Source organism: Ceratotherium simum, chromosome 12 (assembly GCF_057802395.1).
Source record: "Ceratotherium simum simum isolate JZ-2026a chromosome 12, ASM5780239v1, whole genome shotgun sequence".
Taxonomy (NCBI): domain Eukaryota; kingdom Metazoa; phylum Chordata; class Mammalia; order Perissodactyla; family Rhinocerotidae; genus Ceratotherium; species Ceratotherium simum.
This window is the reverse complement of record NC_141911.1, coordinates 60,826,032-60,841,536: the sequence shown is the minus strand read 5'-3', so window position 1 is coordinate 60,841,536 and position 15,505 is coordinate 60,826,032. Positions and strand designations below refer to the sequence as shown.

The 15,505-nt window shown below is 43.8% G+C and overlaps 1 protein-coding gene across 1 annotated transcript in view; it reads right to left on the bottom strand.

Moving 5' to 3' along the window:
- Positions 1 to 567: 567 nt before the first annotated feature.
- Positions 568 to 15,505, bottom strand: part of LOC101390819 (rho GTPase-activating protein 20-like) — a 31,636-nt gene continuing 16,698 nt past the window's right edge. The window contains exons 8-14 of the mRNA XM_014784489.2: positions 11,264 to 11,431; positions 8,406 to 8,581; positions 6,840 to 7,001; positions 3,959 to 4,068; positions 2,978 to 3,167; positions 1,624 to 1,762; positions 568 to 701 (exon numbers count right to left, since the gene is read on the bottom strand). Coding sequence (XP_014639975.2) covers positions 568 to 701; positions 1,624 to 1,762; positions 2,978 to 3,167; positions 3,959 to 4,068; positions 6,840 to 7,001; positions 8,406 to 8,581; positions 11,264 to 11,431 — 1,079 coding nt within the window. The remainder of the gene's footprint in view (positions 702 to 1,623; positions 1,763 to 2,977; positions 3,168 to 3,958; positions 4,069 to 6,839; positions 7,002 to 8,405; positions 8,582 to 11,263; positions 11,432 to 15,505) is intronic.

Sequence of the window (15,505 nt, the reverse complement as noted above, 5' to 3'; positions counted from 1 at the left end):
TACTTGTACGTCATAGTTGCACATCCTTCTAGTTAATGTATGCAGGACGCGGCCTCAGCATGGCCGGCGAAGCGGTGCGTTGGTGCGCGCCTGGGATCCGAACCCGGGCCACCAGTAGCAGAGCGCGCGCACTTAACCGCTAAGCCGTGGGGCCAGCCCTGGAATGATTTTTATTGCATCAACGTAAAAATATTCAGTACAGCACAATACAAAAAACATATAATACAATATAGTAGGAATGGAAGGATAGAAGAGATATTTATTTGTGGGGAGGTTTTCTCAAATATGGATATATGCGATCAAGGAAAAGAAAAACTCCAATGGGATGCTCTGGGCGCTTGTAAGGTCCTCATTTTTCACTCAGTCTTCCAGCTAAAAACAAATGATCTAAAGTGGTTGTCTTAGTTCAAGGTGCCTTCTGCCAGAAAATTCACTTATTTCTGGATAGGACCTGAGGATTTAGTCCAAATTCAGTATAATCCTGCTTTTTTATCTCAGTGGGATATTGTGGGAAGTAGAGGAGAAGGAAGGGTCAAGGGAGATAATGGACATTCTCATCTTCAGTGACTAGAATGTTGTATCAAGGTAGCTGGGTGGAGCCATGCCACCCGGGACCTTGGCATCATCCAGCTGTTGTGCCTTTTTGTAAAAGACTACCACTGTCACTGGCTTGGATTCAAGACGTGGTTTTGTTGTCACTGCTGAAATGAAAAACAATTGTCTTAGTTTAAGCGTATTCTCAGATACTAGACTCATCTCATTCTTGATGAAATGGATTTTCCTAAAGAGTTCCTCAAAGCAATGAGGTAAATGTCATAACAACAAGAAATGTCAAAAATACAAAGGGAATCATGATACATGTCCTCAGGTTCTGAACCTAAACTGCACCCTACACAATGGACCCCTGACAGTTTGCTGGGATTAGCGAGGCTCCAACACCAGCTCCAGTCTCACGGGCACCCCTACTAGTCCAATTAAATGCTTTTTTACACATTTATTTTGCATCCCTTATCTTATTTAATCTTTGCAACAATTCTAAGATTTAGACATTATTACGAACATTTCAGAGAAGAAGAAACAGAGGAGCTAGAATAATTGGCCAAAGATAAAACACCTGGTAAACGGTGGCACAGGAGTTTCTACCACTCTGAAAGGTTGAATGATATCAAGTCAAGTCCTTTCTTCTGAATGATGCTGGTTGCTTTCAACCTGTTTCCAAGAGCACTGGAATCCCGCGGTGCCTCAGGGACCAATGGGCGGGAAAAGGAGGGAGGGAGGAATCAAAGCGGCAGTGCTCTGGAGCCCTGACTCTGGTTTCAACCAGAGCACGTCTATTATACAGATAAGGGTCCCGTTTGAAGTTTGGTTTTAAAAAGTTCCCAAACACTGTATCGTCCCATGATGTCTCCAAAGCTATTATGATCTGCACTAGCAACTTCTTGAAGTCAGAGACGTTGACTTCTTGTGTCTTTGGTCTCACGACAGTGTGAAACCCTCCCCGAGCTGTGAGCCAGCCTGTGGAGGAAGGAGCAGGTGGGAATCATTGCCCCTGGGATGTGCTCTGGGCTCCCCCTGTCTAAGCATCTCCCATGAGCCCCGGCGGCCTCGCAGTCTGTTGCTCACCAAAGTCAATCAAATCAGTCCTGGTCTCCGTGGCCTCCTGGCTGCGATCACAACTCGTGGAGCTCTCCCCCAAGAGGGAAGGGATGTTTTCTCCAAATATCCTCAGGCATTTCTCAAGGAGGAATTGTACCAGAGAAACCTGGAACACACAAGGGCGAAAACGGGGTGTTCTCTCTCATATGGCGTAGTTACAAATCACATTGCATCTATGAATCTTGGCTCTAACGAACAATGTGAAAGAATTCTGAGAAAAATTCCAAGGTGATAAAAAATATATATAAACCAGTTTTCTCTGAGAAAGAACTGTGATTCTCTCGTGAGTACTTTGGGCACAGGTTTTAAAATACTTTTCCTCAGTGGACTAAGGGCATCATTTGTGGTCTAGTTTAATGGCTGACATCTTTATATCAATGGTTACATCTTGCAAAGTAGGGTAGTTTTCAAGTGTAACCCACCTAGGATGTTTGGGGGAAAGATGTATACTCTCTTACTAAATTTTACTCATTCATTGTTATTTAACATTTTTTTCCAGTCTTCTTGAGATATAATTGACATATCATATCTTATTAAAATTTATAAAGCAGGCAATAAGGCAAAAACTTGTGAAATTCATTCTTAAGTTTAGGTTCTGATTAAACTTGGAAAGCGGAGGTTTCTGTGTGTTTTTGTGAGGGAAGGAAGCCGCTGGAGAGACACCATGTCTGTCTGTCTAACTGCAGCCCCTCCTCTTGCATTGCCTGCCTCACGCTTGCTCTCTGGGTGACCTTGGGGAAGAGCTGTGATCTTATTGGGCGTGTTGTGGCTCTATAGGGATGTTCTGGAATCTTTTGCTGGTTTCCTCACCCTGTAGCAGAGGCGAAATAGTGGCCAACTATTTTTCTGAATGAGCCACAACCGGCAGAGGAGGGTCAATGTGTGTGGAGCCACGGGGACCCATGTGGCCCAAGCCGCCTAGGATGTGCCAGCAACGACCAGAGGAGCTGGATGTTGTCACCACTGTGCAGGGATGAAACCACGGCTGGGAAACTTCACCCAGGGTTACACATCCCTCGGTGGGCAGAGTGGAACCTTGGTTGGTCACACTCCAAAGGTGAGGAGGCCACTCCTCTCTCTCTGTTGTTTAGTCAGGCCAGAGTTTAGTCTCCTGGCTGGGAAGGGAGTGACTCCACTGCTCTCAATTCCCCCTTAACACCCCCCTTCCCATCCCCACAGCGGGGGATGAACGAGTCGGCCACTCCAGAGTGTACTTAACGTGAGCACTTTCAAACACTGGTCTGTCAGAGTTAATATTGCACGTTTTGGGTTAAAAGTGGGGACTCTGCCACGAGGACATGAAAATGAGCGCCCACATTACCTTTCTTCTTGTGTCACTTTCCGATTCCCAGCTGCAGGCATTCGGTGAACAAAGAAGGCTCGGGGCTATACACGTTGATAAATTATAAGAGGTCATCTTGTTGTGTGATGATTGGCTCTGGATATTGTGTAACACTCCAAACAGATATCTCAAGAGCACCAGGTTGGCTGTCGGAAGCTGGTCTAAAAGCCTAAAGACAACAAAATGGACTTTTAAATAAAACAAGTCATTTCGCTTAGGAAGTTGGAAATAGAGAGACAGGGAACAGAGGAATTCTTCGTAGACCAGGTACAAAGCCCAGTGAAACTCCACAAGAATGTAGAAATATGTCTCATAAACATACTGCCTGAAATGCCTATAATGGGTTTTAATTTGGGCAGAGCTTAGTAATATCTAATTCAACATAAATCTATTTTAAAACTCTGAAACATCGCAGAATGTGTTCAATCACAGTTCACAAAAGCTTAGTGATTAGATTAAACAGCAATGAAATTTAAAAGGCCCCCTTTATTTTTCACATAGCCATATGGGAATGCTATCTCAGGGTAAGAGCCTAGCAAAATTCCAGGCAAAAATGCGTACACAAATGTTTCCTTGAATTCAATTCCTGAACCAGATAAGAACTTCTCTGGTTAGTTAAGTGTTGGACAAAGTTAAGATCATAACCCCTGGCGGACTGGTCCTCTAGCACCTCTCTTGGACCAATGGATTTCATCTCCTATCAGATTCACATACTCAGAAGGCATTAAAGGTCAAGGAGGCCACATGAATAAGATTAGGAGAAGAACAAGACTTCAATAACAGCACTAAGACGTGCCTCTGTTTTTGAACTGGCCTCCGAGGGTGTGGGCAAATCAAACTCTTTGGCCTTGGTCACTATTTTAGTGGACAGAGCTGTAAAGTATAAGCTAATGTTTTCCTAAGAGTATGCTGGTTGTACTTTTGAGGTGTGCCCCGAAAGAGTAATCATAGCATCGTTACCTCTGAACGGCAGTGAGTCTCTCCTGCTCGTTCCCTTGATCAGTTACACCAAGCCACTTATCATAGAGATTGGATGTAAATATACTTCCGGGGATACTTCGAAGAAACTCCTGACATAGATCAAAAGAATAGTATTATTCTTATGGCAAATTTGTACCGGAGAAATTACAGGGAAAACATGTAGTTGAAAAATTGAGTTTCTGTCCCCAGTCCCTTCACAGCTCCCCAAACTGTGACCCACGTGGTGCTTGGCTCCGCCTCCCCACTGACTTGCACACCCAGCAGCAGGTGCTGGGGATTTGCTCCGACTAAAACTTAGAAGCATAAAGGCAGAGTCTGGGCTGCAGTGGGAATGAAGATGAAGCCCCCTTCCGTCACATGGAACTTCCTCTTGGTGTACATTTTAGCGAACTGGTAGAAACTGACACGGTCTGGTCCTAGTCATCCTCAATCCTATTGGTTTCGTGAGAAGAAATAGCCACAGCCATTCTCTTGTTTAGTTTAGACACAGTGCTGGCTCTTACCTCTAGCAGGAGAAGTTCTGAAACAAACCAAACAGGCCCCCCCTCGTGCCCCTGCACACATATGAAGAGAGAACTGAGGTGTGTGTACTCCTTGGGAGAAAACTGCTCTCATAATAGCTTCATTCTTCCCACTTTTAACTGTATAAAAGTTCAGTTCTGCAGACTTGTACGCAGCAGGGATTGGAAATATATCCAAATCCCCAAAGGGTTATGACATGTTACCCGCTGCAGCCCCATGAGTGGAACATACATATCCTTCCAAAAAACGAACCTTACTCAAAATTTAGATATATCACAACCTCAGGCCTCTGAGCATCAGCGTTCCAGATCTACAAATGTCAGCTTCATAAGTGGAGGCCTGGAAAGTCAGCCCACTTTAGAGGGCTGAGGAACAAGCTTCATATCGCAGAATTGGCCCTATTAACATTTATGAAGCTGTACTGTTCCTGCAAGACGGAGAGGAAGTGGTCACATCGTCTTGCTGGCTTCCAAGGCACACCTTGCTTCCACTGGTCCCTCTAAATAGCCCGAGACTTCTCTTCATAGTCGCTCGCTCAGGAAATGCTTCCGGGCAACTATCACGATTATAATCCAGTGATTGTTCACTCATGCTCATACTTAATTGAGCTGCTGTTTGTGCCAGGCACTGCTTTGAGTACCGGGGACAGAGCAGTGAAGAAAATGGACAGAGTCCCAGTCCTCTCTCACCTTTACTCTCTTAATTGGTGTACAGTACCCACCCACGGGAGTTCCTGTTTTTCACCGTGTTTCCTAGGGAGCGCTTCCAGTATCTTTGGAGGGAGGAAGCGCTCCAACTCCGGCCGCCTCTGGGAGTCTGGGAGGGTGCAGGAGGGCCTTTGCCTCCTGTGTACCACACTACAGGCACTCGGAGCGTGTGTCTCCTCTCTGTTTCCTGGACCCCGTGCTGTGGAGTCCATTGGTGAGGCTGAGTGTGACGAAGCCAGAACGTGACCCAAGAGCATATGCCAAGGGTACTCACTGTTGGACCTCTGTCTTTAGACAGTTCAGGGGCAACTCAATGTGGGTCCTGATGATACACTCGTTTCTGGTTCAGGCCCACACTCCAGTTCATGGGGCATGGTGTCCTCAAGGCCATGGTTGCAAAGTCTGATTCCCCACCAAGATCAGTCGAATTTGGGAATGCCTAAGAACTGTACCCACAAGTGGCCACCCTCTTGCTAGTCTGCACTTACAGCATCAAGATAGGCAAGACTCTGCAGATGGGCACCCCTAACTCTGGCTGGAAAATCAATTCCAGGTGTGCACCTTACAGAGGGCAGCACTCAACTTGCTATCTGCATACCTAGTGTATATTCCTAGCGGTCCCAGTGTCATAGTGGTCGACTCAGTCACGTTCCTGTTTATCACACAGCCGAACGTTAATGGGGGACAAGGAAAGACCAAACGTAATCGCGATTCTAAGATAATTTCAAGAACCTGTTCATAGTCATTTCTACATTACGATATTCTTCTCTAGAGCTGTTAACAAGTACCAAGATGGATTGATTAAATTCTTTCTCTGTTCTGTTATTCCCTTTATAGAAATGTAACTGGATATTGGTGATTTAGTTGTATCATTTAAAAATTAATTTTTTGGTATAAATGTATTGAATTTTCAGAGTTCCAGACAAATTTGGGTTGCTGCACCTCCTTTAAAATTCAGATTTATAAGAAGAGGCGTGTGCTCTTCTTATCTGGTGCTATGTAACTGTAATCACGGGTGGTGGGTGAGGCACAACAAACGTTAACAAAGCATGCCCATGTTGGTAAAGGTGAAAGAAGTCACAAAAAGTGGACTCACCCCTACACTACTTTTAAATTCAAAGGCATTAAGAGAGACAGGCGAAAGAAGGATGATGAAGTGAACAGAGCTTTTGGTCGCTCATCGAACGGTGTTGGGTTCAGTGTAAGGCAAATGTTGGCTTACTCACTACGGGAAACTTCTGTATCTATTTTCGAATCTTGAATATGAATTTTCTTTTGGAAACGTTGCCTTCATTAGGACGATGGTGAAGAAGTCACCAAAAGTAGGATGTCTGTTTTGGTAAACGTTCTGTATATCTAAGCGTGTATTTAAAATTTGTATGACTATTATTCCGCATGGAGTGTGCAGGAGTGAGGATGGGGAGGGTGGTGTTTGATGGAAAGGGAAAGTATATCTAACACACGGGGCTTTTAGCACTCAAAGTAGCTTCCTTAAATTTGACTTTGTGAAGTGTTTTTGAGTTTCCTAATCTATTAACCCTCCCGTGGTTCTTGGGCAATCGTGGTGAAGGAAATCGATCGTGTAGCTTCAGAGTTACGCTGTGTGTGGATAACGCTAGAACTTTCCCTACCTTTAAGACAGAGGCCACCACAAGAACAGATTCGGCTTGCACATAAACTTTGTCCCCAGAATTCAGTTTCTGCTTTAGCTCTCTGCATGATTTTATATTGGCCGATTTTCTGAAGATGCCTTCTGTGAGCGGCCCTTTTTGATTGATGAGGAGAAGCATATCCTGTAGGGAAGAAAAGAAAGGAAACGTCGATGGCGTCCTGTATCCACGGGCCCAGAGCCCCCGCTCAGCCCCTCGTTGACAGAGCTTGGGTCTCAGTGGGTGTAGTGCTGGAGCGGCAAGGACGCGAGCAAACTTGCAATGTTTTTTTCAGTGTCTTCTCTGTATGGTTTCTACCCAACAGTCCCTTCTACATTCATACACTCAAACGTTTGAAACACTTTTTAAATCAGATTTTCCTTTTCAGTGAATTTACACTTTTCGATCAAACGTCCCTGTTTCCAGGCCTTTGTGGAATCACCCTCTCCTACTCCATCATTCTTTTCTCATTATGCCCTACTATAGACACTCTTCTCCAGCTGTGGGAATCTTTGTGCCACACCCATGTCCCACTGTTTATTCCCCTTGATGGGGCTGTAGAGCCCATTCCTACTTCCTGTAACGCCTTCCCTCTTTGCAAAATCGGGCTCCAAACCCCTCTCCTCCTTCTCTGATGACATCCCCTTCTCATCACCCTCCATTTCCTTTTGCTGGATCTTCACGTCCTCTGCTTGCAGTGTAGAAAAAGGTTCCCGGTGTTGGACTCAGGTAGTCCAAGGGACCTGAAGTCTTTGATGCTACGTCTCGGCTGTGTGGCCTTGGGCATAGTGCACACTTTAGTGAGGCTTCTTTTTGTTTTTCGTTTGTGAAGTGGGAATGATGATAATCATAGCTACCCCCTTAAATTTGCCGTGAAAGTGGCAAGGACTGGGGTAGTGGCTAGCGTGTAACTAGCGCGACACCTGTCTTCACCTCTAGCATAAAATTCCCTACATCTGGTATAGTGCTTGGAGAGATACAGGACACTCGATAGGTGTTAACACGGGCAATTCAACACACTAATTTGAGATAACACAGGCCAAACTCTGTGGCTTTCATTTGACACATTCTGTTCGCATGAAAAGATTCCTTTTGGCCAGGAGATGAGTCTTTGTGCGTGAGCACTGGAAACACAGATCAAGTCCATGTGAGAGATTTTGAGTTGTGGGATTGAGGAGACTCAGCTGAAGGAGAATGGAGACCAGTGTGGAGTTGAGGGAAGGAGATAAAAGAGAAGATGAGGAGGAGGGGGACTCTCAGAGACTGATACACGCACAGAGCCCATTTTGCTTGATCTCAGCAGGCGTGTGCGGGTCTTGGCTGAAAGCTGTGGAAGGGATAAGGGTATATATATTCTTTTGTGTTTGCCTTATGACTCTGCAGCACCTAAATCAGATTTTGTTCTTTGAAGTAATATTAGCAGACTTCTCCCCAAAGCCAGGGACTGTCTAATGATTTCTCCACTTGGGGGTAGATTCGGATGAGAACTCTTGACCTCTCAGAGTTCCCCTCCTCAGGAGAGCTGCAGAAGACCAAAGTGAGACCCACCAGAATGGAGGCGGGCAGATTGTCGTTGTCACACACATTCTGGAGGCCAACGCCGAAGAGCTGTCCCGGCTTTGCGGACGGTGGAGGTGTGCCCCGGAGGTCCCCCCCGGTGCCGGAGCCCTGCCAAGAGGCCCAGTTGCCCAGAGAATTCATTTTAGCTGACTTCTGGCCTGAATCTAAGGAAGAAGTGAGATCATAATTAGTAGTTAGTTTAAGTCACTGAACCTGATTTTTACCATTTCCATCTTACAGCATGTTCATTGCGATGGCTGGAAGAGAGAGAAACTGAGTCAGTTTTGTGTGTGTTGGATTTCCAACGTTCTGAAATTGGCTAATTGCATCCCTGTGGTGTTAACGTGTTCTTCTTCCCCACATCCTGCAAACGGGGGGTGAAACCTAGAGGCTTGATCAGACTCAGGGTCAATTCTTCCAGTGGAAGTACTTGCTAGACAGTGCTGTCTCCTGCCTGTTGAGCCGCGTCATGAGACACTTAACCTGCAGTTGGACGTGTTTTCTGATGCTAACTAGGAGCAGTGGATTCACACCACCTTTTAAAAGCTAACCAGATTTTCAAACCAAGCAAACCTTAGCAATCATTTACTTTTATAGTAAGTCTCCACCCACTCTTAGATTTTCTGTTTGTGTTCTGAATGCTAGCCATGGTCAACTTGCCTTCAACAAGATCTGCCTTTCATGACACAACCTGCCTCAGCCCACTTCTAAGCCAGCCTCTGTACCCTCTGCTCTGGGGGACCACAACTGTCTGCCATCTCCATGGATGACCTTCTGCAGTCAGTGTCTTTGGGGTGTAGTCATTAAATGCTGGCTATGTGGTAAGACTCCAGGTGGCCTTGCTTCTTGTGGCACCCCACCCAGCTACCCAGAGATGATTTTTCACTACCCAGCAGCCCCTCTGAAAGGAATGCTGAAGAAGAGCTTCTCAAAGTAAACGTGATATGCTGAGTTCAAAGTTTCTACTGCTCAGCTATGAATGTTTTCCTAATAAGGTACCTTAACATTTGTTTCAATAACGTTCTCATACCGAATACTTAAAACATCAACACAAGAGCCAACTTGTAGAAAGATAAACGGCTGAGCAACAGTTCACCAAATATTCTTAAACGCTCGTCCACTTGGCTTTTCTGGGAAGTAGTGAGTGCCTCTCCACATCCACTCACATGAGTGCAATGCTCCTGGCGCTGGAACAGAGATCAGGATCAGAGAACCTTCTGGTTCTCCGCCATTTAGTTGGATAAGTTTCCTCAAAACTCTTTGAGCTTTGGTTTGCTCAACTTTAACATAAATGATGCTACCTACACTTCATTGGACTGAATAATATAATGTACCACTCAGCACAAGGCATGGCTCATAGCAGCCTTGACAAGAGTAATTTCCCTCACTCAGAGGGCCTAAGGCAGCCTAGACATCAATCTCCTCCTTGCAGCACAGACCCCTCCCATTCTTCATTTGATTTTGCAGCCTCCAGAACGTATGCAGTCGTGAAGTAATACCACTAACTAAGGCTCTTTCTTCCTGCCTGACATTCATACCTCCACCGTTTTAAAAAGAGAGAAGAAAGCAAATACATTCTTAAATCCAGGAGGAGATTCCTGTATGTCAACATGAACAAATGTTTGTCTAAGATACATGTTAATATATAAGTTGAGTTATTGTATGCAACCTGGTTTCCCGACTCTTAACCTGATTTTATTATTTCTGAAACTATCCAAATGTATTCCATTATTCAGCTTTAATAACAATACTCTTAAGAAGAGTGCTCTATCCCTCGATACAAAGCTATATATCCAGCTACTCTTAGGAGCAGAGGCAGAAAGCAGATAGACATTGAGTCCTGTACTTTCTCAAGAATATTTTCAGGCTTAGCTGGACCTTTGGTAATCTATATTACTTGGTGTTGGAGTTCATTTTGACTCTCTGACCAGTAAAAATATATGCTATAGCCACGAAAAATACGGGAATGATTAACTAAACTAACTTTATAGAAACCTAGCTTCTCTTAAACAGTCTTGGCAAGATTTAGGTTAGTGATTCCTCATGTTCAAATTAGGGTGTGTTAAAAAATAAATTTTTTGAAACTTTGTGCTTATAGAATAACAATCATAACAATAAAAATACTTTAAGTAGAAATTCTATTCTGGCCCAAATACTTACCAAATAAATAAAATGTTTTCTTCAGAAAAAGAAATATCAATGGGAGAATATTGGAATGGTAGGGAAAAAGTGTCCAGAAGGAAGATAGAAAAGCCCTGACCATAAATATTCAGTCTAGTTTCAGTCTCAACCTGGGTCTGAAGCAGACGTGAGCTTGCTGTGGAGGCAGAATTGAGAGTTCAATTCTAACTGGAACCCCCAGGCCACTTTAGCCTAAACCCAGAATAGGTTCCAATTCAATTCCAGAACTCTTTGCTCCACTGGAGTTCTTTTATTCTGGGTGTGTCTAAGCCATGTGGTCATCTGATCACCTCCTGTGATGGACTGAGATACTGGACAAAATCCGGGGACGGGGAAGACACGTTCCCAGCCGTAAGAAGCACATACTCTTATGAGACACACAGACGTGGACACACATAGTTACATGTAGACGGTGCTCTGGGGATACAGAGAAGGGAGCAACTGCCTACCTAGAGGATTAAAAATAAAAACCTTCCTAGAATTGAGTTGAGTCTTAATTTCAGACCTTTGGGGTTTCTCTAAGCTTGATTCTGGGTGGGTGTTGGGTTCCTGCCTATACTGTCCCTCCACCCACACGTGGAGAATCAGCTCTAAGTCATGAGTTTGTTTTGAGGAGTGCAGACATGAGCCAAGAGAAGGCACTTGCAGGAAGGGAAGGGGCTCACCTCTCCCCTGCTGGTTCCTGGCTGGGTGCCTGGGCTTCAAGATGAACTGGCCTGGCATCTCTGGGAACTCCTGGAGGGTGGAAGGAGAGGCGGAGTCCTCTGGTCCCTGTGGCAGGAGCACAGTAGCTGGAAGATGGCTCATTTTAATTCCATAGGGATGTTCATGCCCTGTATGGAGAAAAATCTAAATATAGATCCAGGATGATGGTGAAGGGCGTGATCAAACCTCCGGACTGTGAGCGTGTGTGCCACACTGCTGTGTGCTGCCGTACTTCGGAGCTTCTGGATGGAGAAGGCTGTGCCTCCTGAGGGAGCACCATGCACACCCCATGTGCACCCTTGTGGGGGACACCTTGCAAACAGCAGGTGCCCAAGCAGAATTGTTTAAAAAGTAAAGAGAAAAAATTTTTTAAACACGTCGCTTCCTGTGGAATGCATAGATCCGCCAGGGCGTAGCACCGTGTTGACTTTTGCTGTGTTTCCCTCTAAGAATACTTAAGGCCTTCTAGTTTCTGCCTTGATACTCACTAGATCTGTACATCTTAGGCAAGTTACTTGACCTCTCTGAGCCTTATATTCATCCTTTTAAATGCTTACCCTCACACAGACTTATAAGGATCAAAGAAAATATATTACTAAACATCGGTGGTCAATGTTTTTTAAATAATCGGACTATATACGTTCAGAGTTGTTGTGATCACTGTTCTCTCCCACGTGATGTCAGTTTAACAAACAGATTTTCCATTTCCTTTTGTCAATTCTACAGACAGGGCTACTCAGAGCAGCAGTGGGGTTTGCCTTCTGCTTCCCTCCCACTGCAGCCCACCCTCCACGGGCCCTGCCAGGCAGTAATCAGAGGGAGGCTGCACGGTGTTGGAAACCCAGAAGCAAAATGCAAAACAGTGTTTCCAGAGTGGAAAACTGCACCCAAAATCATCTGGAGTTGCCTGCCGAGTGATTTGTTTTGCTCTTTCATGCTTTAAATTGCTTCCTCTCCATAGAATTCCCCATGGAGAATTTCATTTTTCTCCAGGACTGTAGCACGGATTTCACTTTTTAAGAATACAGGCATGCCTCGGTTTATCATGCTTCACTTTACTGCATTTCACAGATATTGCGCTTTTTCAAATTGAGAATTTGTGGCAACCATGTGTCGAGCAAGTCTATTGGCACCATTTTTCCAATGGCATTTGCTCACTTCATGTCTCTGTGTCATATTTTGGTAATTCTCACAATATTTCAGTCTTTTTCATTATTATTATAGTTGTTGTGGTGATCTGTGATCAGTGATCTTTGATGTTACTGTTGTAATTTTTTGTAATAATTTGCCACAAACTGCGCCCATATAAGATGGAGAACTTAATCGATAAATGTTGTATGTGGTCTGACTGCTCCACTGACCTGTTCCCCATTTCTCTCCCTCTCCTCGGGCCTCCCTATTCCCTGAGACACAACAATATTGAAATTAGGCCAAATAATAACCCTACAATGGCCTCTAAGTGTTCAAGTGAGAGGAAGAGTCACACGTCTCTCATTTTAAATCAAAAGCTAGAAATGATTAAGTTTAGAGAGGAAGGCATGTTTAAAGCTGAGATAGGCTGAAAGCAAGGCCTCTTGTACCAAAGAGTTAGCCAAGTTGTGAACGCAAAGGAAAAGTTCTTGAAGGAAATTAGAAGTGCTACTCCAGTGAACACACAAATGAGAAGAAAGGGAAACAGCCTTATTGCTGATATGGAGACAGTTTTAGTGGTCGGGATAGGAGATCAAACCAGCTACGACAGTCCCTTCAACCAAAGCCTCATCCAGAGCAAGGCCCTAACTCTCTTCAATTCTATGAAGGCTGAGAGAGGGGAGGAAGCTGCAGAAGAAAATTTGAAGCCAGCAGAGGTTGGTTCATGAGGTTGAAGGAGAGAAGCCATCTCCATAATAGAAAAGTGCAAGGGGAAGCAGCAAGTGCTGATGTGGAAGCCGCAGCAAGTTCTCCAGATCTAGCTAAGATATGTAATGAAGGTGGCTACACTAAACAACAGATTTTCAATTAGATGAAACAGCCTTATATTGGAAGATGATGTCATCTAGGACTTCATAGCTAGACAGGAGAAGTCAATGCCTGGCTTCAAAACTTCAAAGGACAGGCTGACTCTCTTGTTAGGGGCTAATGCAGCTGGTGACTTTAAGTTGAAGTCAATGCTGATTTACCATTCTGAAAATTCTAGGGCCCTTAAGAATTATGCTAAATCCACTCCACCTGTGCTCTATGAATGGCCCTACAAAGCCTGGATGACAGCACATCTGTTTACAACATGGTTTACTGAATATTTTAAGCCCACTGTTGAGATCTACTGCTCAGAAAAAAAAAAAAAAAAGATTTTTTTCAAAATATTACTGCTCACTGACAATGTACCTGGTCACCCAAGAGCTCTGATAGAGATGTACATTGCAAATAATGTTCTTTCCATGCCTGCTAACTCAACATCCATTCTGTAGCTCATGGATGAAGGGTAATTTCAACTTGCAAGTCTTACTATTTAAGAAATACATTTCGTAAGGCTATAGGTGCTATAGATAGTGACTCCTCTGATGGATCTGGGCAAGTCACTTGGAAATCTTCTGGAAAGGATTCACCATTCTAGATGCCATTACGAATATTTGTGATTTATGAGAAGAGGTCAAAATATCAACATTAACAGGAGTTTATGAGAAGTTGACTCCAACCTTCATGGATGACATTGAGGAGTTCAAGACTTCAGTGGAGGAAGGAACTGCAGATGTGGTGGAAATAGCAAGAATCTAGAATTAGAAGTGGAGCTTGAAGATGTGACTGAATTGCTGCCATCTCATGTTAAACTTTAACAGATAAGGAGTTGCTTCTTATGGATGAGCAAGGAAAGTGGTTTCTTGAGATGAAATCTACTCCTGGTGAAGATGCTGTGAAGACTGTTGAAATGACAACAAAGGATTTAGAATATCACACAAACTTAGTTGAGAAAGCAGCAGCAGTGTTTGAGAGAATTAATTCCAATTTTGAAAGTAGTTTTTAACCACAGTAGTGTGGTTAAAGTACTATCAGACAGTCTCGCAGGCTACAGAGAAATTGTTCATGAAAGGAAGAGCCAATCGATGCAGCAAACTTCATTGTTGTCTTATTTTAAGAAATTGCCACAGCCACCCCAGCCTTCAGCAGCCACCGCCCTGATCAGTCAGCAGCCACCAACATGGAGGCAAGACCCTCCACCAGCAAAAAGATTATGACTCACTGAAGGCTCAGATGATGATTAGCATTTTTTAGCAATAAAGTATTTTTTAATTAAGGTATGCACATTCTTTTAGACATAATTCTATTGCACACTTAATAGACTACAGTATAGTGTAAACATAATTTTTATATGTACCGGGAAACCAAAAAATTCATGTGACTTGTTTTATTGCAATATTCGCTTGATTGTGGTGGTTGGGAACCGAACGCCTAACATCTCCAAGGTGGCCTGGAGAATGAAAGTTCTCTTTCTTTTGTTTCTGATTTATTATTGAATGTAACTTGGGGAGCTCTTGCTTTTCCTTTTCATCTGGTGTAGTTACAGTGTCAATGCTCCTTTCAGAACAAGAATCACAGTGACTTCCAGCCATCTTTTAAGACAAAAGAAGCTTCTATGACAGCAGTAAAATGCAACCAAATCACCAGGATATTGAGGAGTTAATCCACAGTTGAGGACTGAGAGCATGTTAAAAAATGTGTTCAAAATAGCTGCTAAGGGATCCTCATGAAGGACAGGCTTTTAGGATTCCTTACAGCTAGCCATGGTGTGTGAAGCTGTTCTTAGCCTAAAAGTTATCATCTACGTTGTTTTATCTAAATTAATGCATTTTATTAAAATAAATATATTTAAGTGTTTATTTGATCTTTTTCACTTTATTGCTGACTGACTTTTATGAAGTCAGTCAACAATAATAAAAAAACACGAAATGGGTAGGGGGATTTTGTCCTCAGATGTGTACTTGGTGACTCCCTAAAGACTGAAAATATACATTTCAAAGAAAAAACCTGGTTGTTTAGATTTTCCACATGACTTGAAAACATTCTGCAGATCACTTGAAAAAGAGTTACAGCCTCACAGGATCGTTGAAAGGATAAAAAAGAACAAGCTAGTGCATGTAAGAAGGGCTGCTCTGAGATGTCCCGCAGAACGTGCCATCCCCGTTGCTCCGCTGCAAGGTCTGCTGCACGTCCTGTCCTTGCCCCTG